At 46.3% G+C, this 27,249-nt stretch overlaps 1 protein-coding gene across 10 annotated transcripts in view; it reads right to left on the reverse strand.

Annotated features, from left to right (window-relative positions):
• Positions 1-27,249, reverse strand: part of LOC139250519 (6-phosphofructo-2-kinase/fructose-2,6-bisphosphatase 4-like) — a 282,039-nt gene that overhangs the window by 63,290 nt on the left and 191,500 nt on the right. For all 10 annotated transcript variants that reach the window (XR_011591316.1, XM_070872895.1, XM_070872897.1 and 7 more), the window contains 10 exons: positions 24,950-25,075; positions 20,543-20,639; positions 20,364-20,430; positions 17,882-17,956; positions 16,808-16,864; positions 15,771-15,892; positions 12,941-13,148; positions 9,620-9,766; positions 7,926-8,030; positions 445-574 (listed from right to left, as the gene is read on the reverse strand). Coding sequence is in view for 9 of the 10 variants with exons in the window: in XM_070872895.1 (XP_070728996.1) it covers positions 445-574; positions 7,926-8,030; positions 9,620-9,766; positions 12,941-13,148; positions 15,771-15,892; positions 16,808-16,864; positions 17,882-17,956; positions 20,364-20,430; positions 20,543-20,639; positions 24,950-25,075 (1,134 nt within the window). In the remaining variant the exon portion in view is untranslated. The remainder of the gene's footprint in view (positions 1-444; positions 575-7,925; positions 8,031-9,619; positions 9,767-12,940; positions 13,149-15,770; positions 15,893-16,807; positions 16,865-17,881; positions 17,957-20,363; positions 20,431-20,542; positions 20,640-24,949; positions 25,076-27,249) is intronic.

Raw genomic sequence — 27,249 nt, forward strand, 5'->3', positions numbered from 1 at the left:
ACCCGCTTGGTCAAGGGGTGGGGAGGTGGGGTGGGGAGCACTGATCTGTCATGGGCCGGGGGGTGTGGGGGGAGGCGAGCAAGTGCGGGGGGGGGGGGGGGGCGAGATGGGAGCACGGGGGGGGGTGGGGAAGAGAGAGGGGAGCGAGAGGAGCGAGGGGGGGGGGGAAAGAGAGAGAGAAGAGCACTGGGGGTGGGGGGAGGAGGAGGAGAAGGAGAGAGAGAGAAGAGCGGGGGCGGCGATGGCTCTTTGAACCAGACGTTGTTTGGGATTGTGCCCTCGACAAAAGGTAGTGAGGGTAAGAGAGTCGGAACCCTGCTTTATTACGAAGTTAACTCACTGTGTGGAGACAGGTGCAACTGCCAGTCAGGCGATCTGTTGCTACTCAGGGAGCAGCCCGACATGGTAGAGCAAATGCTGCTGCAAGCATTAGCGGTCTTTTACCTGCTGTTTTGTCGAGGAAGTAGGCCAGCAAGCAACGCATGACTGCCTGGTGACAGATAACTAAAACATTCTCCTGCCTCTCCAGCTCCATGATCACTGGCTCCAGGCGCTGAACCAAATCTTCGTATGACTGAAGGACAAGGGGAAATAAAGAAGTGTCAGAAAGATCCTTCATATTCCACTTCCGTTCTGAGGATCGCCAAGATTCCCACCTCCGGGGTAAAGCTAATGGAACATTGGCTTTAAAACCAAGGCTGCGCCTTTCAGTTCCACGGTCAATGAATGGACTCATTTTGCACGATCTAGGGCTCACACAGAGTTGCTGCTTCAACCGGAACTCAGTGCTGAACATTACATGCAGTCACTACCTTTCAACAATCAGTCACTGCACTCGCAGCTATTGGACTATTGGAGATGTTTGATGGGACAGTGAAGGAGGAGCTTTACTCTGTATCTAACTCGTGCTGTACCTGCTCTGGGAGTGTTTGATGGGACAGTGTAGAAGGAGCTTTATTCTGTTTATAACCCTGGCTGTTCCTGCCCTGTGAACCAGAGATGCAAGGTTTTCCCATTCCTCTGCCAGTACTTGAAGTGATGCGTATAGTTTTGGGCTCCGTATTTAAGGATATACTTGCACTGGAGGCTGTTCAGAGAAAGTGACAATATCACTGCTCTGTCTACCCTGCATTCAGGAATGCTCACATTGAGCATGTTGGTCCCTTAGAAGATGAGAAGGGGGATTTAATAATGGAAATGTGGAAATTACTGAGACCTTAAACAATTATTTTGCTTCGGTCTTCATAGTGGAAGACACAAAAACCATGCCAGAAATTGCTGGTCACAAGAATGTGGGAAGGGAGGACCTTGAGACAATCACTATCACTAGGGGGGGTAGTGCTGGACAGGCTAATGGGACTCAAGGTAGACAAGTCCCCTGGTCCTGATGAAATGCATCCCAGGGTATTAAAAGAGATGGCGGAAGTTATAGCAGATGCATTCGTTATAATCTACCAAAAGTCTCTGGACTCTGGGGAGGTACCAGTGGATTGGAAAGCAGCTAATGTAACGCCTCTGTTTAAAAAAGGGGCCAGGCAAAAGGCAGGTAACTATAGGCCGGTTAGTTTAACATCTGTAGTGGGGAAAATGCTTGAAACTATCATTAAGGAAGAAATAGCAGGACATTTAGATAGGAATAGTGCAATCAAGCAGACGCAGCATGGATTCATGAAGGGGAAATCATGTTTAACTAATTTACTAGAATTCTTTGATGATATAACGAGCATGGTGGATAGAGGTGTACCGATGGATGTGGTGTATTTAGATTTTCAAAACGCATTCGATAAGGTGCCACACAAAAGGTTACTGCAGAAGATAAGGGTACTCGGAGTCAGAGGAAATGTATTAGCATGGATAGAGAATTGGCTGGCGAACAGAAAGCAGAGTCGGGATAAATGGGTTCTTTTCGGGTTGGAAATCGGTGGTTAGTGGTGTGCCACAGGGATCGGTGCTGGGACCACAACTGTTTACAATATACATAGATGACCTGGAAGAGGGGACAGAGTGTAGTGTAACAAAATTTGCAGATGACACAAAGATTAGTGGGAAAGCGGGTTGTGTAGAGGACACAGAAAGGCTGCAAAGAGATTTAGATAGGTTAAGCGAATGGGCTAAGGTTTGGCAGATGGAATACAATGTCGGAAAGTGTGAGGTCATCCACCTTGGGAAAAAAAACCAGTAAAAGGGAATATTATTTGAATGGGGAGAAATTACAACATGCTGCGGTGCAGAGGGACCTGGGGGTCCTTGTGCATGAATCCCAAAAGTTAGTTTGCAGGTGCAGCAGGTAATCAGGAAGGCAAATGGAATGTTGGCCTTCATTGCGAGAGGGATGGAGTACAAAAGCAGGGAGGTCCTTCTGCAACTGTATAGGGTATTGGTGAGGCTGCACCTGGAGTACTGCGTGCAGTTTTGGTCACCTTACTTAAGGAAGGATATACTAGCTTTGGAGGGGGTACAGAGACGATTCACGAGGCTGATTCCAGAGATACCTTATGATGATAGATTGAGTAGACTGGGTCTTTACTCGTTGGAGTTCAGAAGGATGAGGATGATAGAAACATTTAAAATAATGAAAGGATAGACAAGATAGAGGCAGAGAGGTTGTTTCCACTGGTCGGGGAGACTAGAACTAGGGGGCACAGCCTCAAAATACGGGGGAGCCAATTTAAAACCGAGTTGAGAAGGAATTTCTTCTCCCAGAGGGTTGTGAATCTGTGAAATTCTCTGCCCAAGGAAGCAGTCAAGGCTAGCTCATTGAATGTATTCAAATCACAGATAGATAGATTTTTAACCAATAAGGGAATTAAGGGTTATGGGGAGTGGGCGGGTAAGTGGAGCTGAGTCCACAGCCAGATCAGCCATGATCTTGTTGAATGGCGGAGCAGGCTCGATGGGCTAGATGGCCTACTCCTGTTCCTAATTCTTATGTTCTTATTATGAGTCACGTGAAGTAACTTCAGCACATTTCCTTCCCTCTGCCTCTCCTCAAACATTGCCGTCTCTTCCACACCCCCAGTACGCTCTCCTACCTTACCCAAAAGATCATTCACCAAGGTGGGTATCACAGCAGAACACACTCAGACACTGCCATTCTCAGTAGGAACCATTGGTTAGCATAGACCAGGGATGGTTCAACTGCTCGAGGTGTTTGTTGGGACAGTGAAGAAGGAGCTTTACTCTGTATATAACCCTGGCTGTTCCTGCCCTGTGAACCAGAGATGCAAGGTTTTCCCATTTCTCTGCCAGTACTTGGAGTGATGCATATAGTTTTGGGCTCCGTATTTAAGGATATACTTGCACTGGAGGCTGTTCAGAGAAGGTTCACTAGGTTGATTCTGAAGATGAGGGGGTTGACTTACGAAGATAGGTTGAGCCTATACTCATTGGAGTTCAGAAGAATAAGAGGTGATTTTATCGAAACATACAAGATAATGAGGGGGCTCAACAAGGTGAATGCACTCATAGGGGAAACTAAAACTAGGGTACATAAGAATAAGGGGCTGCCCATTTAAAACTGAGATGAGGAGGAATTTCTTCTCAGAGGTTTGTAAATCTATGGAATTCTCTGCCCTCGAGAGCTGTGGAATATATTTAAGGCAGAGATAGATTTTTGAGCGATAAGGGAATAAAGGGTTATGGGGAACGGGCAGGGAAGTGGAGCTGAGTCCATGATCAGATCAGCCATGATCTTGTTGAATGGTGGAGCAGGCTCGTGGGGCCAAATGGCCTACTCCTGCTCCTATGTCTTATGTTACATTCACCCTCAATGACCACAAACTACACTTTAAAAATAACCATTGAAAGTGTTGTTGTGGATGATTGAAATTATTTATAAAGCAGATTAAATAGCAGACACAGAGAAGCATCAATTCTAAACAGAGAAATTGACGCTGTAAAGATGACGCTTGGAACAATCTTCTAAATCTGCCTCGATGGAAATATGTTGACTTATACGTGATGAAAATGTGTGATATAAATTGTGCAGTCACTCTGCACATGTACATACCCTCCCACAGGGCGCGGCATAACCACCTCCCCCCCCACCCACAGGGCGCGGCATAACCACTTCCCCCCCGCCCACAGGGCGCGGCCTAACCCCGGTCCCATAGGGCGCGGCCTAACATCCTCCCCCACAGGGTGTGGACTAAACACCCCTCCTCCCCGCCCGCAAGGGCGTGGCCTAACCCCGGACCCCTTCTTGTAGAAGATTCCAAATAGCCAGAGATTTGAAAGGCACATTGCAAGGCTGGCCATCGTACCTGGCCAGGAGGCAGGACTGGACGCTGAGATTAATTGATTCTGTTTGACGTGAAGTAGACACTCATTAATGCTGGATGAGAAACTTCTCAATAACACTCACCTACTTGCTGATCGAGATGTTAATTGCTTACTACCTTGGTCACGGATGGATGCAGCTCTAATGGGTTGGAAGGGTTCCTCGATGTGTTGCAATGTTTTAACCGTTTGTTGAGTACCTGAGTTCTTGCTCAAGCCTCACTGTTTCTCAGCACTCAGAGACCCTGTGTTAATTAGCGAGTCTCGACATCATTGACCTACATTATTAAATCCAGTGACCTTTTGGTAAGCCAGCTGCCAAGCTCACCAGTGCTGAATCAGTGCAAGAACTGGTTTGTAATGCACTTAGTGCTGCTATCAACAGGTTGTCTGGATATTTCCACTGCAGATTCTGCAGAGTCATCAATAGCTATTTAAAGAAACCACACAATACGTGGTCTCACCATGCATGCCCCAAGAAACACTTGCATTTATATAGCACCTTTCACAACCTCAGGACATCCTATAGCGCTTCACATCCGATGAAGTACTTTTGAAACGTGGCACCCAATTCGCATACAGCAAGCTCCCACAAACAGCACTGTGATAATGATCAGATAATCTGTTTTAGTGATGTTGGTTGAGGGATTAAATATTGACCAGGACACCTGGGAGAACTCCTTTGTTGTTCTTCCAATAGTGGCCATTGTACATCCACCTGAGGGGGCAGACGGAACTTCGGTTTAACGTCTCATCTGAAAGACGGTACCTCCGACAGTGCAGCACTCCCTCAGTACTGCCCCTTCAACAAGAAGTAATAGAGGCTTGTAATAAAGGAATGACAATAATCATGGGAAATTTTAACTTTCATATTGATTGGACCAAGCAAATTGGCCAGGGCAGCTTTGAGGAAGAGTTCATAGAGTTCACCCGGAAAATTTAATTGAACAGTACGTTGCGGTACCAATCAGGGAGCAGGTATCTTAAGATCTGGTACTGTGTAATGAGACAGAATTAATAAATTATCTCGTAGTAAAGGATCCTCTAGGAATGAGTGATCATAACATGGTTGAATTTCAAATTCAGTTGGAGGATGAGAAAGTTGATTCTCAAACCAGTGCCCTAAAGGAAACTACAAAGGGTAGAGGGCAGAGTTGGTTAAAGTGGACTGGGAAAATAGATTAAAGTGTGCAACGGTTGATGAGCAGTGGCGGACATTTAATGAGATATTTTGTAACTCGTAACAAAAATATATCCCAATGAGAAGGAAAGACTGTAAGAGAAGGGATAATGATCCATGGTTAACCAAGGAAATAAGGGATGGTATCAAATTGAAAACAAGGTCATACAATGTGGCCAAAAACTAGTGAGAGGCTAAAGGATTGGGACACTTTTAAAAGCCAGCAAAGAACGACAAAAAAAAATGATAAAGAGAGGGAAGATAAATTATGAAAGTAAATTATGAAAGTAGCACAAAATATAAAAGCAGATAGTAAGAGTTTCTACAGATACAGAAAACAGAGGATAGGGTTAAATGGTTCATTCTCGGGTTGGCAATCAGTAACCAGTGGGGTGCCTCAGGGATCAGTGCTGGGACCCCAACTATTTACAATCTATATTAACGATTTGGAAGAAGAGACTGAGTGTAACGTAGCCAAGTTTGCCGACGATACAAAGATGGGAGGAAAAGCAATGTGTGAGGAAGAAACACAAAATCTGCAAAAGGACATAGACAGGCTAAGTGAGTGGGCAAAAATTTGGCAGATGAAGTATAATGTCGGAAAGTGTGAGATCATGCACTTTGGCAGAAAAAAAAATCAAAGAGCAAGTTATTAGTTAAAAATGGAGAAAGATTGCAAAGTGCCGCAGTACAGTGGGACCTGGGGGTACTTGTACATGAAACACAAAAGGTTAGTATGCAGGTATAGCAAGTGATCAGGAAGGCCAATGGAATCTTGGCCTTTATTGTAAAGGGGATGGAGTAGAAAAGCAGGGAAGTCTTGCTACAAGTTGTACAGCGTATTGGTGAGGCCACACCTGGAATACTGCGTGCAGTTTTGGTTTCCATATTTACGAAAGGATATACTTGCTTTGGAGGCATTTCAGGTTGATTCCGGATATGAGGGGGTTGACTTATGAGGAAAGGTTGAGTACGTTGGGCCTCTAATCATTGGAATTCAGAAGAATGAGAGGTGATCTTATCAAAACGTGTAAGATTATGAGGGGGCTTGACAAGGTGGATGCAGAGAGGATGCTTCCACTGATAGGGGAGACTAGAACTAAAGGACATAATCTTAGTATAAGGGGCTGCCCATTTAAAACAGATGAGGAGAAAGGGTTGTGGATCTGTGTGAATTCACTGCCTCAGAGTGCTTTGGAAGCTGGGGCATTGAATAAATTTAAGACAGACAGACAAGGGAATAAGGTTTTATGGCGAGCAGGCAGGGAAGTGGACCTGAGTCCATGATCGGATCAGCCATGATCGTATTAAATGGCGGAGCAGGCTCGAGGGGCCGTATGGCCTTCTCCTGCTCCTATTTCGTATATTCTTATGTATAAAAAGGAAAAGAGTGGCTAAAGTAAATGTTGGTCCCCTAGAGAATGAGACTGGGGAATTAATAATGGCGAACGGAAAAATGGCAGAGACGTTGAATAAATATGTTGTATTGGTTTTCACAGTAGAAGACACTAAAAACATCCCAATGGTGGATAATCAAGCAGCTATAGGGAGGGAGGAACTTAATACAATCACTATCACTAATGAAGTAGCACTCGGTAAAATAATGGACTAAAGGTGGACAAGTCCCCTGGACCGGATGGCTTACATCCTAGGGTCTTAAGAGAAGTGGCTGCAGAGATAGTGGATGCACTGGTTGTAATCTACCAAAATTCCCTGGATTTAAGGGCGGTTCCAACGGATTGGAAAATCGCAAATGTAACGCCCCTATTTAAAAAAGGCGGTAGACAAAAAGCAGGAAACTATGGACCAGTTAGCCTAACATCTGTCGTTGGCAATATGCTAGAATCCATTATTAAGGAAGCAGTAGTGGGACATTTGGAAAAGCATAATTCAATCAAGCAGAGTCAGCATGGTTTTATGAAAGGGAAATCACGTTTGACAAATTTTCTGGAGTTCTTTGAGAATGTAACAAGCAGGGTGGATAAGGGGGAACCAGTGGATGGGCGGAGGGAGAGGGGAGTGTACCCCGGGGGAAGTGGAGGGGGGGGGTTAAGTGGAGGGGGGGGGGGGGAAGAGTGGAGGGTAAGTGTACCCCCGGGGGAGGGGGTGAGTGAGTGAACAGGAGGGGGAAGGGTGGTGATGGTGAGTGTACCCTGGGGGGGGGGGGGGGGTGAGTGTACCCCGGCAAGGGGGGGGGGAGGGGGGAAAGAGAGAGAAAGAGAGAGAGTGTACCCCAGGGAGGGTGGTAAGAGTGTACCCTGGCAGGGGGGGTGGTGGTGTGGGTGTGGGGGTGGTGGTTGTGTGTACCCCGGGTGGGACTAGGACAGGGTGCTCAGACACCACGCTGAGCTCGGGCGCTCGGTAGTTTTGGCAGGTTACAGGTAGTGCCACAATGTAACAGGCAGCTTTTACAGTTGTACTCCGAGCTCTCGACACTCGAAGGATCCTACAGCAGTCCCGTACCCACCTCTCCCTTCGGATAGCGATATCTGTATTTGTCTTGATCTCTTAGTGCAAATTCTGCAGGGTAGTTAGTCTGAATCTCCTCATACATCATCTCTTCACAGACACCCTGCAAAATATTTATCAGATGATCAGGCTCGAGCAGAGACTGCACCGTCGCCCCACACCCCAGTAACAACCCCTCCCAAAATCTTGTCACCGCCCCCCCCCCACCCCCCGCAAACCCCAGTAACAACCCCCGCAAACCGTGCCCTCCCCCCGCCCCCCGGGACCCCAGCAACAAACACCCCTCCTCCCCCACCCAAACACACCAGTACCAATCCCCCACAAACCCCCCCTCTCCCCGTGAACCCCAGTAACGATCCCAAGCCCCCCCTCCCGTGGATCCCAGTAACAATCCCCCCAAATTCCCCCCCCCGCAGTAACAACCCCCCACAATCCCCCCCCCCCAGGAACCCCAGTAACAATCCCCCCCCCCAACCCCGTGGATCCCAGTAACAATCCCCCCCAACCCCCCATGAGAACCCCAATAACAACCCCCCACAATTCCCCCCACCCCAGTAACGATCTCCCCCCCCCCCCCCCCAATCCCCGGGAACCCAGTAACAATCCCAAGCTCCTACTGCCCGTGGATAATCCCCCCCGTCCCCAGGAACAATCCCCCACAAAGTCCCCGCCCCCCCCACCATGGACCCTAGTAACAAACCCCTCCTAAACCCCCACCCCATGAATCCCAGTAACAAGCTCCATAACCCCCACCCCCTCAGAAACCCCAGTAACAATCCCCCCCCACCCTCCCAGTGAACCCCAGTAACAATCCTGCTCAAGCTGCGACACTCACGTGTACGTCCCATATTTAAGGCACTTTTCACAGTGTGGCAAGAACCCAGCGGGGTTGATGCCAGCGACTCTATTCGCAACATTGAGATGGACTTGTGCAAACCAACAGATTATTGAGGTGCAGATCAGAAAGCTGTTGCGGACTCGATAGGCCGAGTGGCCTCCTTCTGTGCTGTACTATTCTATGATTCTGTGTCTGCTGCAATGAAGGGCCCACACCTGAAACGTCAGCCTTTGCCTTTTTGCAGATTCTGACTGTGTATTCCCAGAATTCCATTCTCCTTGTTATGAGTCATATCTCATTGTTTTGACCATACCAGTTATCAGAAGCACAGGAACACCAGCCTGTATCTCACCCAATGACTGCATTAAACTGGCACTGCTGACATAGTGTCCAGGTCAGATTTGGGTAAACAAATAAACTCTAGTTAATTCCAAAACACAAAAGACACAGACCAGCCCTTGAATTTCTCAACACCCCGAGTTAACAGGAAATGACACGGAGCTCACAGAGCAATTCTCCAACATCTCCCCCACCGGCACTTTACAAACACAAGCTGCAGTTCAGCGCAATTCGTGAGTGAGTATTTTTATTCATGCTGTGAGTCCCAATTCCAGGAGCTCCAGGAACATTCTGATCTCATTTAGATCACTAATGAAAAGATGCTGGCTTGGGCCCAAAGAAAATGATTCCAAGAATCAGAGGGTGTGTTGTGAGAAAGGAACCTGATCGGGGTAAATATAAACAATTGTGGGCAACTTAACTTGGACTCCGTCTTTTCTCCAATGACACGAGAGGTATTGCTGCAATGCTGAAAGGGTGGGTGCTGATAAAAGGCAGCTGGACTGTGAACTCACCGCATCGATTTCATTCAATGCTTTCCACTGCTCGTAAGGCACGTGCAGGGCCTCTGCAGTCTGGATCGTCCTTTTCATCTGACTGGTCCACACCTTCAAGTCCCTGATGTTCTGCTCGTGTATGAACTTCCCTAAGGATTTGGCAAACTAGAAAAAACAGCAAAGAGTTTAGATACAAGATATTTTTAATATAGGTGTAAATGACATGTGTCTGTATACTTCAATCATTGCGGGTTTAACGATTTTCACTGCATTACATTCATCAACTCTTGGCCTCCAATCAGATGATCACAGTCCAAAGGCTGCCCAGCAATCCGCCTCACTTCCCCAGCTCAGCGAGCTACCCGAGCTGTCGGAAAGGCCGCTGAGGTTCATATTCCACATAATGCAAGAGAGGCCGAACTGGCTTCTCTTAAAAAAACAAGCAAGTTGCCGACAGTTGGGGAGAAGTCTGCCAAACTTCACGCAGTTTTACACTGATGCAAATGATAACAACATCCATACAGAGGCAGCCTATCAACACTCTAACACAGAGTAGTAGCATTGCATGTACAATGGGCCAGAGTTCCCAATGGTTCAGACAGTGAGTAACTGAACCACGTAGACCAGGAGCTCCTCATTTCCATCTCTCAGGATTGGGGTGGGGTCCTACACTTGGCTCCCGAGGTGGGAAGGGGGAAAGCAGCCATTAGCCAAGGTTCCCGTTACAGTCCAGCAATGCACATGATGTTGTGCCAGGACAGGATCAAGGCTCAGCAATTTCCTCAACCTCCCCACCATGGCAAATAACCTGCCAACTCTCACTGAGGGCTCACACGTAAATAGTGGGCAAAGACCCGACAGGCATCTCAGAGGCCTGCTTCAGTAAGGAGCCAACAGATGAAAAGTGGTGGAGAAAATTAGCAAGGAAAAATAAAGCAGGTTTGAGTTCACACAATGCCGTGTCTTCCTTCAAAACACCACTTTTAGAACGTAGACACTCGCACACATATGCCCAAATCAACAGTAGCACCGAATGTAGCAAGCAGAGGGCAGGTTAATGTACAGCTGGAGCAAGGTGACAGGACTGATGGAACTCTGTTTGGAAAATGCTGGAGTCCATTATTAAGGAAGCAGTAGCAGGACATTTGGAAAAGCATGATTCAATCAAGCAGAGTCAGCATGTTTTATGAAAGGGAAATCATGTTTGACAAATTTGCTGGAGTCCTTTGGGGACGTAACAAGCAGGGTGGATAAGGGGGAACCAATGGATGTGCTGTATTTGGACTTCCAGAAGGCATTCGATAAGGTGCCACATAAAAGGTTACTGCACAAGATAAAAGTTCACAGGGATGGGGGCAATATATTAGCACGGATAGAGGATTGGCTAACTAACAGAAAACAGAGAGTCGGGATAAATGGGTAATTTTCCGGTTGGCAAACAGTAACTAGTGGGGTGCTGCAGAGATCGGTGCAGGGTCCTCAACTATTTACATAGAAAATAGGTGCAGCAGTAGGCCATTAGGCCCTTTGAGCCTGCACCACCATTCAATATGATTATGGCTGATCATACAACTTCAGTACCCCATTCCTGCTTTCTCTCCATACCCCTTGATCCCTTTAGCCGTAAGGGCTACATCTAACTCCCTTTTGAATATATCTAACGAACTTGCCTCAACAACTATCTGTGGTAGAGAATTTCACAGGTTCATAATTCTCTGAGTGAAGAAGTTTCTCCTCATCTCATTCCTAAATGGCTTACCACTTAGCCTTAGACTGTGACTCATAGTTCTGGACTTCCCCAACATCAGGAACCTTCTTCCTGCATCTAACTTGTCCAATCCTGTCAGAATTTTATGTTTCTATGAGATCCCCTCTCATTCTTCTAAATTCCAGTGAATATAAGCCTACTCGATCCAGTCTTTCTTTATGTGTCAGTCCTGCCAGTCTGGTGAACCTTCACTGCACTCCCTCAATAGCAAGAATGTCCTTCCTCAGATTAGGAGACCAAAACTGTACACAATATTCAATGACTTGGATGAAGGGACCAAGTGTAATGTCGCCAAAGATGGATGGGAAAGCAAATTGTGAGGACTCAAGAAATCTGCAAAGGGATATAGACATGTTAAGTGAGTGGGCAAAAATTTGGCAGATGGGGTATAATGTGGGAAAGTGTGAGGTTATCCACTTTGGCAGAAATAATAGAAAAGCAAATTATAATTTAAATGGGAGAAAAATTGCAAAAAGTGCTGCAGTACAGAGGGACCTGGGAGTCCTCGTGCATGAAACACAAAAAGTTAGTATGCAGGTACAGCAAGTGATCAGGAAGCCAAATGGAATGTTGGCCTTTATTGCAAGGGGGAAGAGTGTATAAAAGCAGAGAAGTCCTGCTACAACTGTACAGGGTATTGGTGAGGCCACACCTGGAGTACTGCGTACAGTTTTGGTCTCTGTATTTAAAGAAGATTATACTTGCATTGGAGGCTGTTTCAGAGATGGTTCACTAGGTTAATTCTGGAGATGAGGGGGTTGACTTATGAAGATATATTGAGTAGGTTGGGCCTATACTCAGAGTTCAGAAGAATGAGAGGTGATCTTATCGAAACATATAAGATAATGAGGGGGCTCGACAAGGTGGATGGAGAGAGGATATTTCCACTCATAGGGGAAACTAAAACTAGAGAACATCGTCTCAGAGTAAGGGGCTACCCATTTAAAACTGAGATGAGAAGGAATTTCTTCTCTGAGGGTCGTAAATCTGTGGAATTCTCTGTCCCTGTGGAGTCTGGGTCATTGAATATATTTAAGGTGGAGATAGACAGATTTTTGAGCGATAAGGGAATAAAGGGTTCAGGGGAGCAGGCAGGGAAGTGGAGCTGAGTCCCTGATCAGATCAACCATGATCTTATTAAATGGCGGAGCAGGCCCGAGGGGCCAGGTGGCCTACTCCTGCTCCGATTTATGTTCTTAGAGCGAAGTGTTCAATTTGAAATGGTATCAGCGAACGATATCACTGAGTCACCACAGCCAGCGTGACGGTTGGAACTGCTTCTATGGGTTGATTCACTTTCACAACGTTTATCTGCTTCCAACAACATACACTACAGAAACCATTCCGCGTAGGGCTGCAGAAAATCTTATTGTACTCAGACTCGAGAACTGCATTCAATTTCTCCATTCAAGCGGCCAGAGATATCCAACTACATGAAGAAGATTTAGTACGTTCTGTTCTGAACTGTGATCATGAAGAATGAGACGGGGTGGTTAAGGGATGCATCGAGTCTTTGGTCACAGACACTTTAAACGGTGTAGTGCGGAGATGTGCAGCAGTTTTGAACTCACCTGTTTGCCCCGTGGAGACAAACCAGAGTCGCCACCGATCCTGCCCTTCAGATTGAGGTCACTCTCGCCGTGGCGACAGAGGTAGATAGAGCGTGGAGTTATGTGGATGTTCATGAGGTAGTAAACAATTTTGCTTTGAATATGATCGAGTACATGATTGACAAGGTAGCGTCTTCCAACATCCATGATTTTAATAAAAGATAGATCCCTTTCAGGAAAAGAAATATTACAAATAAATAAAAGCAACACACTCAGAGCAGACACTCACTCATACTCACACAGGCATATAGTCACACAATTACACACACACACACTCACAAACATGTGTACAGATACATGTATACACCTTGTTAACAAAATTAAAGCCCATGTGATTAAAAGGGAGAGAGGTGATGTGGTTACAATATTGGCTAAGGGATAGAATGGTTGTTTTTCAGACTGGAGGGAAGTATACAGTGGGGTTCCCCAGGGCTCGGTATTGGGACATATACAGACTGGTGAAATGGGCAGGCACATGGCAGATGCAATTTAATGAAGTGTGAAGTGATTCATTTTGGAAGAAAGAATGAGGAGAGGCAAAATAAACTAGAAGGTGCGATACAAAGTTAGGTGGCAAAGAGGCTGCAAAGGGATATAGACAGGCTAAGTGAGTGGGCAAGAACATGGCAGATGGAATACAATGTGGGAAAATGTGACGTTATCCACTTTGGGAGGAAAAATTTAAAAAGCAGAATATTTTTTAATTAGCGAGAGACTGGGAAATATTGGTATTCAGAGGAACCTGGATGTCCTTGTACACGAATCAGAGAAAGTTAACATGTAGGTGAGCCAGCAATTGGGAAAATAAATGGAATGTTAGCATTTATTGCAAAAGGATTGGAGTACAAGAACAAAGAAGTCCCACTGCAATTATAAAGGCCTTAGAGTATCGTGGACAGTTTTGGTCACCTTCACTAAGGAAGGATATACTTGCCTTAGATGGAGGGCAATGAAGGTTCACCAAACTGATTCCTGGGATGGGGGGATTGCCCTATGAGGAGAGATTGAGTAGACTAGGCTTATACAAAGATGGTTGGGAAAGCAAATTGTGAGGAAGACACAAAAAAATCTGCAAAGGGATATAGACAGGTTAAGTGAGTGGGCAAAAATTTGGCAGATGGAGTATAATGTGGGAAAATGTGAGGTTATCCACTTTGGCAGAAATAATACAAAAGCAAATTATAATTTAAATAGAGAAAAATTGCAAAGTGCTGCAGTACAAAGGGACCTGGGGGTCCTTGTGCATTAAACACAAAAAGTTAGTATGCAGGTACGGCAAGTAATCAGGAAGGCCAATGGAATGTTGGCCTTTATTGCAAGGGGGATAGAGTATAAAAGCAGAGAGGTCCTGCTACAACTGTACAGGGTATTGGTGAGGCCACACCTGGAGTACTGGGTACAGTTTTGGTCTCCGTATTTAAGGAAGGATATATTTGCATTGGAGGCAGTTCAGAGAAGGTTCACTAGGTTGATTCCAGAGATGAGGTTGACTTATAAAGATAGGTTGCGCCTATATTCATTGGAGTTCAGAAGAATGAGATGTGATCTTATCGAAACATTTAAAATAATGAGGGGGCTCGACAAGGTGGATGCAGAGAGGATATTTCCACTCATAGGGGAAACTAAAACTAGGGTACATAGTCTCAGAATAAGGGGCCGCCCATTTAAAACTGAGATGAGGAGAAATTTCTGTAAATCTATGGAACTCTCTGCCCCAGAGAGCTGTGTCATTGAATATATTTAAGGCGGAGATAGATTTTTGAGCAATAAGGGGGTAAAGGATTATGGGGAGTGGGCAGGGAAGTGGAGCTGAGTCCATGATCAGATCAGCTATGATCTTATTGAATGGCAGAGTAGGCTCGAGGGGTCAGGTGGCCTATTCCTGCTTCTTATGTCCTTATATTCCCTAGAGTTTAGAAAAATGAGAAGTGATCTCATTGAAACATATAAATTTCTTAAGGAGCTTGACAGGGTAGATGCTGAGAGGATGTTTCCCCTGGCTGGAACTAGGGGGAAGGTCAAAGTCTCAGAATAAGGGATCACCCATTTAGGACGCAAATGAGGAGAAATGTCTTCACGCCAAGGGTTGTGAATCTTTGGAATTCTCTACCCCAGGAGGTCTGTGAAGGCTCAGTCGTTGAGTATATTCAAAACAGAGATCTTGTTGGAGCTGCATTCATCCAGGCAAGTGGAGAGTATTCCATCACACTCCTGACTTGTGCCTTGTAAATAGTGGAAAGGTTTTGGGGAGTCAGGAGGTGAGACGCAGAATACCCAGCCTCTGACCTGCTCTTGTTGCCACAGTATTTATGTGGCTAATCCAGTTAAGTTTCTGGTCAATGGTGACCCCCCAGGATGTTAATGGCGCGGGATGTGACGATGGTAATGCCGTTGAATGTCAAGTGGAGTTGGTTAGACTTGCAGGCAAGACCAGAAGTAGGGGCCACAAATATAAGATAATCACTAATAAATCCAATAGGGAATTCAGGAGAAACTTCTTTACCCAGAGAGTGGTGAGAATGTGGAACTCGCTGCCACAAGGATTAGACTAGGAGAATATTAAAGGGTATGGGGAGTGAGGGGAAGAGTGGGATATTGAAGGGTATGGGCAGTGAGTGGGAGAGTGGGATAGTGGGATTATACTGGGGGATATTAAAAGGTATGGGGAGTGAGGAGTGAGATTAGACTGGGGGATATTAAAGGGTGTGGGGAGTGAGGAGTGGGATTAGACACACAGGCTGGAGTATGCCGTTGCATTCTATGATGGCGATATATACAGGGGCCAACGTACTTATCTGACACTTCATCGAGCGGCTCGTACGTGTTCTGGTAACACTCTATCCTTTTCAGGAAGTCAGATATGGCTTCGTCATTGTTACAGTCACTGTAGTCTGGGCTGCCCAACTTCACTTGCTAAATGGAGCAAAGTATAACCGTTAGCAACGTGCCTTGGATACAGAAAGATATCAGCAAATGACCTGGAGTTCCACAGTATTAACCTATCACCAATCAGCACCACTGACTTTACACTTTCAATAGGCCCAGGGTCGCTTGCAACTTACAATTACAGCACACTTCATGGTTCCATGGCAACTGGCTTTCTTTTCCAGTGATCAGGATTTTAAAAAAAATCTTTGAACGGACAATTCCTTGAAGCAACATTTCACCCCAGATTTAAAAGGTCCATTTTGAAAGTGTTATCTTGATTTCACCCGCTTGGCACAGGAGCTGAGTCAGAGCTCGCTCAATGCTGCCTGGTGAGAGGCAGATCCAGGAGAGAAAAGCCATCAAACTGCATTAACCACTTTGGGGAACCAACTAGTTTAATTACAACTTGACCAGCTCCGTTGGGCGGGCTACATTGTTCGCATGCCTGACACAAGACTCTCAAAGCAAGCTCTCTACTCGGAACTCCTACATGACAAGCGAGCTCCAGGTGGGCAGAGAAAATGTTTCAAGGACACCCTCAAAGCCTCCTTGATAAAGTGCAACATCCTCACCGACACCTGGGAGTCCCTGGCCCAAGACTGCCCTAAGGGGAGGAAGAACATCTGGGAGGGCACTGAGCACATCGAGTCTGGTCGCTGAGAGCATGCAGAAAACAAGCGCAGGCAGCGGAAGGAGTGTGCGGCAAACCAGACTCCACCCACCCTTCCCTTAAACGACTGTCTGCCCCATCTGTGACAGAGACTGTAATTCTCATATTGGACTGTTCAGTCACCTAAGAACTCGATTTCGAGGGCTGCCTATGATGAGTTTAATTACAACTTGATCACTAACATACAAAGCAGGTCAGACAAATCTCACAGCCATCAATATCCAACATACCACAATATTTGTCTCAATAACTGCTGGATCCTCACACACCGACTCCACAAAGAACACCTTGGGATCACAAAATGGATCAGAAAATCAGTTATGAAAAGAGGGAGAAAGAGATCAATTTAATAAAGTTTAATCGTTCCATTTCCAGAAACTCAAAACAAAGAGGAAATGAAACATATTCAACACTGGACTCCTCCATCTAAAGCTTCAGTTGTTTCCCATCAAGATTTTTTAAAGTTTAAAAAGATCTTGCGTACATTTCCCAGTTGTATGAAAAGGGTAATCTAGTTCATCACATTTTTGCCAGTGCTTTCTTTCCAAATTATATAATCTCCCCCTCACTCCCCTTTAATATCTTACGCTGTCTAATCCCACTCCCCCCTCACCCTTTAATATCCCACGCTGTCGAATTCCACTCTCGCCCCTCACCCCTTAATATCCCACCCAGTCCAATCCCACTCTCCCCCCTCACCCTTTAATATCCCACGATGTCGAATCCCACTCTCCCCCCTCACCCTTTAATATTCCACCCAGTCCAATCCCACTCTCCGCCTCACCCTTTAATATCCCACCCAGTCCAATCCCACTCTCCCCATCACCCTTTGCTATCCCACCCAGTCTAATCCAACTCTCCCCCTCACTCTTTAATATCCCACCAGTCTAATCCCACTCTCTCCCTCAACCCTTTAACGTCGTTGGAGGAGGGGGGGAAAAGAGGCGGGACAGCTCGGGGGAGGGGCGGCTGAGAGGAGAGAGGACACTGCAAGGATGAGAGCGCTGTACTGGCTGTGAGGGAGCTGTATAAACTGTGGGGGAGTCACAGCGCACCATCCCTGCCTCATTCTGCCAGAAGCAGTGCCTATATCTCTTGCATTTCTCTTTGTTGGCAACATAAACTTTCTGCGGCAGTAGAGAGAGAATTTTGAACGAGCAGCCCAGTATTTGAGTAAATACAGTAAATACTGGGAGTTAAAAGCAGCATCACATTCGGTTACGATTCAGAGGCATGAAACAGGATAGCCCTGCCACGCCATGAGGCAGAGTCAATCCTGTACACAGTAATCACTGCAAACTAACCTTGTATCCATTCTGTTCTGCAAAGTTGATAATAGTTTCTCTTCGTTCCCGCGTAGTGTTTGTGGCATCAAAGACCTGTTGAGAGATTATCAGCAGTGCCTTCAGCAAGAGTACTGTTGCGGGGAGGAAAAGGGGGAGGACGGGGGGGTGGAAGAGACTGGGAACAAATGAGCTAGGGAGGAACCAGTCCCTAATACACAGAACAAAAGCTGGTTTCCAATTCAAGCAGTAATGGCTGCTGGAGTCTATTACTTGTTGCAGTACACTGAACTCCTTTCACAGTTCTCAGCCATAGAATCATAGAAACTAACAGCACAGGAGAGGGCCATTCGGCCCATCGTGCCTGTGCCGGCTCTCTGAAAGAGCTTCTGGTCCATAACCCTGTAAGTCCCTCACCCTCCAGTACCTGCCCAATTTCCTTTTAATATTATTTATGGAATCAGCTTCCACCACCATTTCAGGTGGAGCGTTCCAGATCCTGGAAACTCTCGGAGTGAAAACATTTCTCTCATCTCCCCTCTCGATCTTTTGCCAGTGATCTTGAATCTGTGACCTCTGGTTATTGACCCACTCACCAGCAGGAATAGTTTCCCTATTTACTCTATCGAAACCTCTCATCATCTTGAAAAGCTCTATTAGTTCACCTCCGAACCTTCTCTGTTCCAAGGAAAAGAGTCCTAACTTTTCCAACCTCCCCTTATAATTGAAGTCCCTCATCCCAGGTAACATCCTGGTAAACCCCCACTCTGTACCCTTTCTAAGGCCTTTACATCTTTCCTGAAGTGTGGTGCCCAGAATTGTCCCGATACTCCAGCTGAGGCCTAACCAGTGATTTATAAAGTTATAGCATGATTTTTTTGCTATTATATTAGATTCCTCTATTTATAAACCCTAGTAACCCATATGCTGTTTTAACCACATCATCAACTTGCCTGGCCACCTTTAAGGATGTGTGTATTCGGACACCAAGGTCTCTCTGCTCATCGACACTTTCAAAATCGTGCCATTTATAGTTTACTGTCTTTCCATATTAGTCCTCCCAAAGTGCATCACTTCTCAGCATTGAACTGTACCTGCCATGCTTCTGCCCATTTCACCATTCCGTGTGTCATCCTGAAGCCTATAACTATCCGCGTGATCTACTACTTTGCCGCACTGTATATGTCTGCACAGCACTGTAACTAGTTGCAGAAGTGGGACTGGTTCCCTTGAACCATTTACAATGTTGGCCTCCAATGATTTGATCTCCACTCCAGACAGCTGTCCTGCTTATTCCAGCTCGGCGATTCGGCATGCGGGCAATATCAGTCTGAAATAACTTCTGTATGCCCCTTCTGTATGTCCATAGGCTTTCTTTAAGCAATGAATATTTCTGTTAAATCCTACAGCTACTCAGATTCAATTCAAATACAGCAATAAAAAAATGCATATTTTAGCCAGCCATTTAACTCACCATCATTCAAACTGTTGAACAGGCTGGAAGGTCTGAATGGCCTACTCTTGTTCCTATGTCCAACATTCCTACAGCACACTGCCCACAATGCTCACTCCTGAATGTTGTACTAACATTTCAATGCTTCCGCCTGCCTCATTTGGACTACTATTGCCTCTGGGTTAAAAGGTTGTGTGTTGCATCACTTAAGCACATAACCTCAGCAATGTTCCCTCTAATTTTGTTTGGCCCCGTACGGCCTACTTGCATGGTTTTCGTATTGAAAAGCCGTCAAGTCAGCTGCACGAGTTTCCTGGAGCGCTGTGCGACCCGCGCAGCGTATGGGGAACATGGAACCTAGGCCAGCTCTGGAGCAGTGGGCAGCACCCTTGCCTCAGAGTCAGAAGGTCGTGGGTTCAAGCCCCACTCCAGAGACTTGGGCACAGAAATCTAGGCTGAAACTGCAATTCAGTGCTGAGGGATTTTAAAACCGAGGCCCCATCTGCTCTCAGGTGGATCCCATGACACTATTTCGAAGAAGTGCAGGGGAGTTATCCCAGGTGTTCTGGCAAATATTTCTGCATCAATCAACATCACTAAAGCAGTATTTGGTCATTTTCACATTGCTGTTTGCAGGGTCTTGCTTTGCGCGGATTGGCTGCCGCGTTACGTACATTACTACAGTGACTACACTTCCAAAAGTACTTAATTGGCTGTAAAGCCCTTTGGGACGTCCGGTGGTCGTGAAAGGCGCTATATAAATGCAAATCTTTAGGTCAACACTCCAGTGCAACACTGAAAAGTCTCTGCTAAACAGAGGGCCTGTCTGCCTGTTCAGGTGGTCCGGGCAGATGATGAAATCCCATGGTATATTCACAAGAATAGGGAGTTCTCCCAGTGTCCTGGCCAGCATCACCAAACAAATAATGGTCATTCACTGCATTCCTGTTTATTGGATCTTGCTGTGCTTGTGTGCCTACATGACAGTCACTGCTCCTCAATGTACGCAAAGCGCTGTCGGAGAGACTGGATCAGGTGCTATTCACTTACCGCCACTTGGCCTCCTTCCTCATTGAGATATTTCTTCACATCATTCAGGGCTGTTGATGCACACTGTCTGCAGTGAAAAAGTCATTAGACAATCAATCCACACCTCGCATATGTCTACAATGGTCTATAAACAGCAAACATACACGATAGTAAGGGACTGCAGTCCCGCTGAGCAGTACCTTCGGATTTGCAAGCCTTCTTTATTGTCGGGGAGGAAAAACTCAAAGGATTTATAGGTCTTCACCAGGTCACGCCGATACTGCCCAACATTAAACGCTGTGAAGACAGAAGAGTTAGTCAATTGTTCACTACCTGATGCTAATGGATTGCTGTATTGTGAAAATCTGTTGCATACCTCAAATACCAACAGACACTCATTCAAATAATTATTGCACTTTGAGTTTTGATAGAAAACTTCAGAAGCAAACAATACATCACAAAACTTGCTGTCCTCAACACCCAAGGTAGGATATTGCGATATTAGCACTGTGGTCCCAAAACACACAGCCAAGCAACCTCTTATATATGGGAGACTTAAGCTATAAAACTCAAATCCAAGGGAAAGCACCCCTAATGGATTGGAGGATAAACACTGCACAGCGAGATGTGGTTTGATACCAATCCTCAGACCTTGAAGGGCCCAGATTCCATCCGTGGTGCGTAGAGTTTGTTCAAATTTGTTCCTGGGACGTGGGCATTTATTGCCCATCACGAACTGCCCTGGAGAAGATGATAGTGTCCTGTTTTTTGTGGGCAGGACATACCTGGGCAGTTTTCCACATTGTCGGGTAGATGCCAGTGCTGTAGCTGTACTGAACAGCTTGGCTAGAGGCACGGCTAGTTCAGGAGCACAAGTCTTCAGCACAACAGCCGGGATGTTGTCGGGGCCCATAGCCTTTGTTGTATCCAGTGCGCTCAGCCGTTTCTTGATATCACATGGAGTGAATCGAATTGGCTGAAGACTGGCAACTGTGATGGTGGAGACCTCAGGAGGAGGCGGATATGGATCATCCACTCAGCATTTCCGACTGAAGATGGTTGCAAACACTTCAGCCTCGTCTCTTGCACTCACGTGCTGGGCTCCGCCATCATTGAGGATGGGAATGTTTATGGAGCCTCCTCCTCCAGTTAGTTGTTTAATGATCCACGACTAGTTACCTGATCTCAGCCAGAGTGAATCTACAATTCACCTGAACTGCTCTCGATATGGAGAGAAAAATGTCAAATTCCTGCTCAGGATCAGCGTCCAACTGCTGATGGAAAGGACCCATATGTGGGCATTGGGTGAGGCGTTTGGTACCAATGACACACTTCACCCCGCTCACCCGACAATTACTGTCAAACACATCAAGGGTGCCTCTTGGGATAGATGATCCAGGGCCCCCCGTTCACATGGAACGATGATTCAATAAGAGTCACCTCAGGGCTGCTAATCACAAAATTCTGCAGCACAGAAAGAGGCCATTCTGCCCATTGTAACTGTGCATTTGGGGTTAGGCTCTTTGAAAGACCTATCCAATCAGTCCCATTCCCCCCTGCTCTTTCCCCACAGCCCTTCAAATTTTAGCTTTTCACGTATTTATCCAATTCCCCTTTGAAAGTTATTATTGAATCTGCTCCCACCGTCCTTTCAGGCAGCGCGTTCCCGATCACAACTCGCTGTGTAAAAAAAATTCATCTCCTATTGACTTTTTTGCCAATTAATTTAAATCTGTGCCCTCTGGTTACCGACCCTCCTGCCAGTAGAAACAGTATCTCCCTATCTACTCTACCAAACCCCATTATGATTTTGAACACCTCTATTAAATCCCTTCTTAACCTTCTCTGCTCGAAAGAGAACCACCCCGGCTTCTCCAGTCTCCCCACATAACTGAAGTCCCTCATCCCTGGAACCATTCTAGTAAATCTCCTCTGCACCCTCTCGCAGGATTTGACATCCTTCCTAAAGTGTGTTGTCCAGAGTTGGACACAATAGACCTCAGGCCTACCCAATGATTTATAAAGGTTTAGCATAACCTCCTTGCTGTTGAACTCTCTGCCTCTATTTACAAAGCCCAGGAACCTGTGTGCTTTAACAGCCTACTCAACTAGTCCTGCCACCGGGAAATATACACGTACATGCACCCCCAGGTCTCTCTGTTCCAGTACCCCCTTTAAATTTGTACCATCTCGCTTATATTGCCTCTGCTCATTCTTTCTTCCAAAATGCATCACTTCACACTTTCAAACTTGGGAAATGATGCCCTTTATAAGTTTAGGTCATTATTAATCAAAAAGAACAGTGACCCCAATACGGACCCCTGGAGGACACCGCTGTATACTTTCCTCCAGTCTGAAAAACAACTGTTCACCACTACTCTCTGCTTTCGGCCTCTTCTAGCCAAGCTGCCAGTGTCCCTTTAATCCCAGGGGCTTTAATTTTACTAATGAATCTATTATGTGGCACTTTTTCAAAAAGGTGTTTGACAGTCACAACACATCAACAACACTACCCTCATCAGTCCTCTCCGTTACTTCATTGAAGAACTCAATCAGGTTTGTCAGACACAATTTGCCTTTAATAAATCTATACTGGCTTTCATGTTAATCAATGTTCTTCCAAGTAACAAATAATTTTGTCCCAGGTTATTGCCTTTAAAAGTTCCCCCACCACCGGCGTTAGACTGACTGGCGTGTGGTTCCTGGGTTTATCCCGCTCCCCTTTTTTTAAAAACAGGAGCGTAACCGTTGCAATCCTCTGGCACCAACCCCCTATCCAAGGAGGACTGGAAGAGTGCGATCAGAACCTCCGCAATTTCCACCCTTATTTCCCTCGGTAATCTAGGATGCATCCAGTCATAAATCTAGGCTGACACTCCAGTGCAATGCTGAGGGAGCGCTGCACTGTTGGAGGTGCGGTCTTTCGGATGAGGCGTTAAAAAGTTTGCCCACTTAGATGGATGTAAAAGATCCCATGGCACTATTTCGAAGAGGAGCGGGGAGTAATCCCTGGTGTCCTGGCCAATATTTGTCCCTCAATCAACATAACAAAAATAGATTATCTGGTCATTATCATATTGCTGTTTGTGGGAACTTGCTGTGCGCAAGCTGGCTGCCATGTTTCCCACATCATAAGCATCATAGGCAGTCCCTTGGAATCGAGGAAGACTTGCTTCCATTCTAAAAATGAGTTCTTAGGTGGCTGAACAGTCCAATACGAAAACCATAGTCTCTGTCACAGGTGGGGCAGATAGTTGTTGAGGGTAAGGGAGAGTGGGACAGGTTTGTCGCACGCGCTTTCCACTGCCTGCGCTTGATTTCTGTGTGCTCTCGGCGATGAGACCCGGGGTGCTCAGCATCCTCCCGGATGAACTTCCTCCACTCGGGGCGGTCTTTGGCCAGGGACTCCCAGGTGTCAGTGGGGATGTTGTACCTTATCAGGGAGGTTGAGGGTGTCCTTGTAACATTTCCTCTGCCCACCTTTGGCTTGTTTGCCGTGAAGGAGTTCAGAGTAGAACGCTTGCTTTGGGAGTCTCGTGTCTGGCATGTGAACAATGTGGCCTGCCCAGCAGAGCCAATCAAGTCTGGTCAGTGCTTCAATGCTGGGGATGTTGGCCTGGTCAAGGACGCTAACTTTGGTGCGTCTGTCCTCCCAGGGGATTTGTAGGATCTTGCGGAGACATCGTTGGTGGTATTTCTCCAGCGACTTGAAGTATCTACTGTACATGATCCATGTCTCTGAGCCATACAGGAGGGCAGGTATTACTACAGCTCTGTAGCTCCTGAGCTTGGTGGCAGATTTAAGGGCCTGGTCTTCAAACACTCTTTTCCTCAGGCGGCCGAAGGCTGCACTGGCGCACTGGAGGCAGTGTTGAATCTCGCCGTCAATGTCTGCTCTTGTTGATAAGAGGCCCCCGAGGTATGGAAATGGTCCACGTTGTCCAGGGCTGCGCTGTGGATCTTGATGTGGATCTTCGTGTTTTCCACAATACAATAGTGACTACACTCCAAAAGTACTCCCATTGGCTGAGACATCCGGTGGTCGCGAAAGACGCTATATAAACGCAAGTCTTTCTTTCTTCTGCTTACTTCTCTACTGAATTATAAATCTGGCGGTTATCATAAGCCTCCGTTTTTCTGTTTCATTTTAATCATCCAGGGAGCTCGAGCTTTGGATGCCCTTCCTTTCCCCCTCATAGTAATGTGTCTGCTCCTCCTTGCAGGCCTCCCATTGCTCATTTACTGTCTTACCTGTCAATCTTTGATTCCAATCCACCTGGGCCAGATCCCTCTTCAACTCACTGAAACTAGCCCTCCTGCAGTTCAGTATCTTCACTGCTGCTTGTTCCTTGTCCCTTTCCATAACTGCTGTAAACCTAATGATATTGTGATCACTGTTTCCCAAATGCTCCCCCACAGAAACACTCCATTTGTCCCACTCCACTCCCCAGAACTAGAGACCCCTGTAATCCATGCCCTCCGACCCCCTGCAATCCATGCCCTCCGACCCCCTGCAATCCATGCCCTAATGTATTTAAAATTATAATGATGCAGACACCACTAAAGCACTGTGCCTGTAATCAGCGAGCCCCGGCTCCTGTCCGTACCTTTAGTGGGAACCCCAATCCAGTTGAAGTAACGGGTGAGTTTCTTCGATATATAGGTTTTCCCTCTGGCCGGCAGACCCACCATTACAATCAGCGAAGGCGAGTTGGTCATGTGTGGGATCCATACTGCAATTCAAACAGAGCATATGCTTATGTCAGAATAAAGCACAGAATAATAACTTCAAACACAGATTAATCAAGGACTGAAGCATGGATTTGTTAAAGGAGGGTCGATTCTGACAAACGTGATTGAATTTTTTGGGGAGGTAACCAGGAGGGTCGATGAGGGCAATGCGTACGATGTAGTGTATATGGATTTTAGCAAGGCTTTTGATAAGGTCCCACATGGCAGACTGGACATGAAAGTAAAAGCCTATGGGTTCCAAGGAAAAGTGGCAAGTTGGATCCAAAATTGGCTCAGAGGCAGGAAGCAAAGGGTAATGGTTGGTGGGTGTTTTTGTGACTGGAAGGCTGTTTCCAGTGGGGTTCCGCAGGTACTAGGTCCCTTGCTTTTTGTGGCATAGATCAATGACTTAGACTTGAATGGAGGGCGTATGATTATGAAGTTTGCAGATGATACTAAAATTGGCTGTGTGGTTGATAAAGAAGAAAGCTGTAGACTGCAGGAAGATATCCACTGGTCCAATGGGCAGAAGAGTGGCAAATGGAATTCAATCCGGAGAATTGTGAGGTAATACATTTGGGGAGGTCTAATAAGGAAAGGGAATACACATTAAATGGTAGGACACTGAGAAGTGTAGAAGAATAAAGGGACCTTGCAGTGCAGGTCCATTGATCCCTGAAGGTAGCAGGCCAGGTAGATAAGGTGGTTAAGGCGGCATACGAAATGCTTGCCTTTATTAGCCAAGGCATAGAATACAAGAGCAAGCAGGTTATGCTTGAACTATATAAAACAATGGTTAGACTGCAGCTGGAGTACTGTGTGCAGTTCTGGTCACCACATTACAGGAAAGATGTGATTGCACTCATCATTATCATCATCATCATAGGCAGTCCCTCGAAATCGCTTCCACTCCAAAAATAAGTTCTCGGGTGACTGTACAGTCCAATATGGGAATTACAGTCTCTGTCACAGGTAGGACAGACAGTGGTTGAAGGAAAGGGTAGGTGGGTCTGGTTTGCCGCACGCTCCAGCCGCTGTCTGCGCTTGTTTTCTGCATGCTCTCGGCGACGAGGCTCGAGGTGCTCAGTGTCCTCCCAGATGCTCTTCTCCCACTTAGGGTGGTCTTTGTCCAGGTGTCGGTGGGGATGTTGCACTTTATCAAAGAGGCTGAGGGTACCCTTAAAACGTTTCCTCTGGGGCTTGTTTGTCGTGCAGGAGTTCCAAATAGAGCACTTGTTTTGGGAGTCTCGTGTCGGGCATGCGGACAATGTGGCCCGCCCAATGGAGCTGGCCGAGTGTGGAGGGTAGCCAATGTAACCCCACTTTTTAAAAAAAGGAGGGAGAGAGAAAACAGGGAATTATAGACCGGTCAGCCTGACCTCAGTTGTGGGTAAAATGATGGAATCAATTATTAAGGATGTCATAGCAGTGCATTTGGAAAATGGTGACATGATAGGTCCAAGTCAGCATGGATTTGTGAAAGGGAAATCATGCTCGACAAACCTTCTGGAATTTTTTGAGGATGTTTCCAGTAAAGTGGACAAGGGAGAACCAGTTGATGTGGTATATTTGGACTTTCAGAAGGCTTTCGACAAGGTCCCACACAAGAGATTAATGTGCAAAGTTAAAGCACATGGGATTGGGGGTAATGTGCTGACGTGGAGTGAGAACTGGTTGTCAGACAGGAAGCAAAGAGTAGGAGTAAATGGGTACTTTTCAGAATGGCAGGCAGTGACTAGCGGGGAACCGCAAGGTTCTGTGCTGGGGCCCCAGCTGTTTACATTGTACATTAATGATTTAGACGAGGGGATTAAATGTAGTATCTCCAAATTTGCAGATGACACTAAGTTGGGTGGCAGTGTGAGCTGCGAGGAGGATGCTATGAGGCTGCAGAGTGACTTGGATAGGTTAGGTGAGGTGGGCAAATGCATGGCAGATGAAGTATAATGTGGATAAATGTGAGGTTATCCACTTTGGTGGTAAAAACAGAGAGACAGACTATTATCTGAATTGTGACAGATTAGGAAAAGGGGAGGTGCAACGAGACCTGGGTGTCATGGTACATCAGTCATTGAAGGTTGGCATGCAGGTACAACAGGCGGTTAAGAAAGCAAATGGCATGTTGGCCTTCATAGCGAGGGGATTTGAGTACAGGGGCAGGGAGGTGTTGCTACAG

This window comes from Pristiophorus japonicus, unplaced genomic scaffold (genome assembly GCF_044704955.1).
Source record: "Pristiophorus japonicus isolate sPriJap1 unplaced genomic scaffold, sPriJap1.hap1 HAP1_SCAFFOLD_384, whole genome shotgun sequence".
NCBI classification, from domain to species: Eukaryota; Metazoa; Chordata; class Chondrichthyes; family Pristiophoridae; genus Pristiophorus; species Pristiophorus japonicus.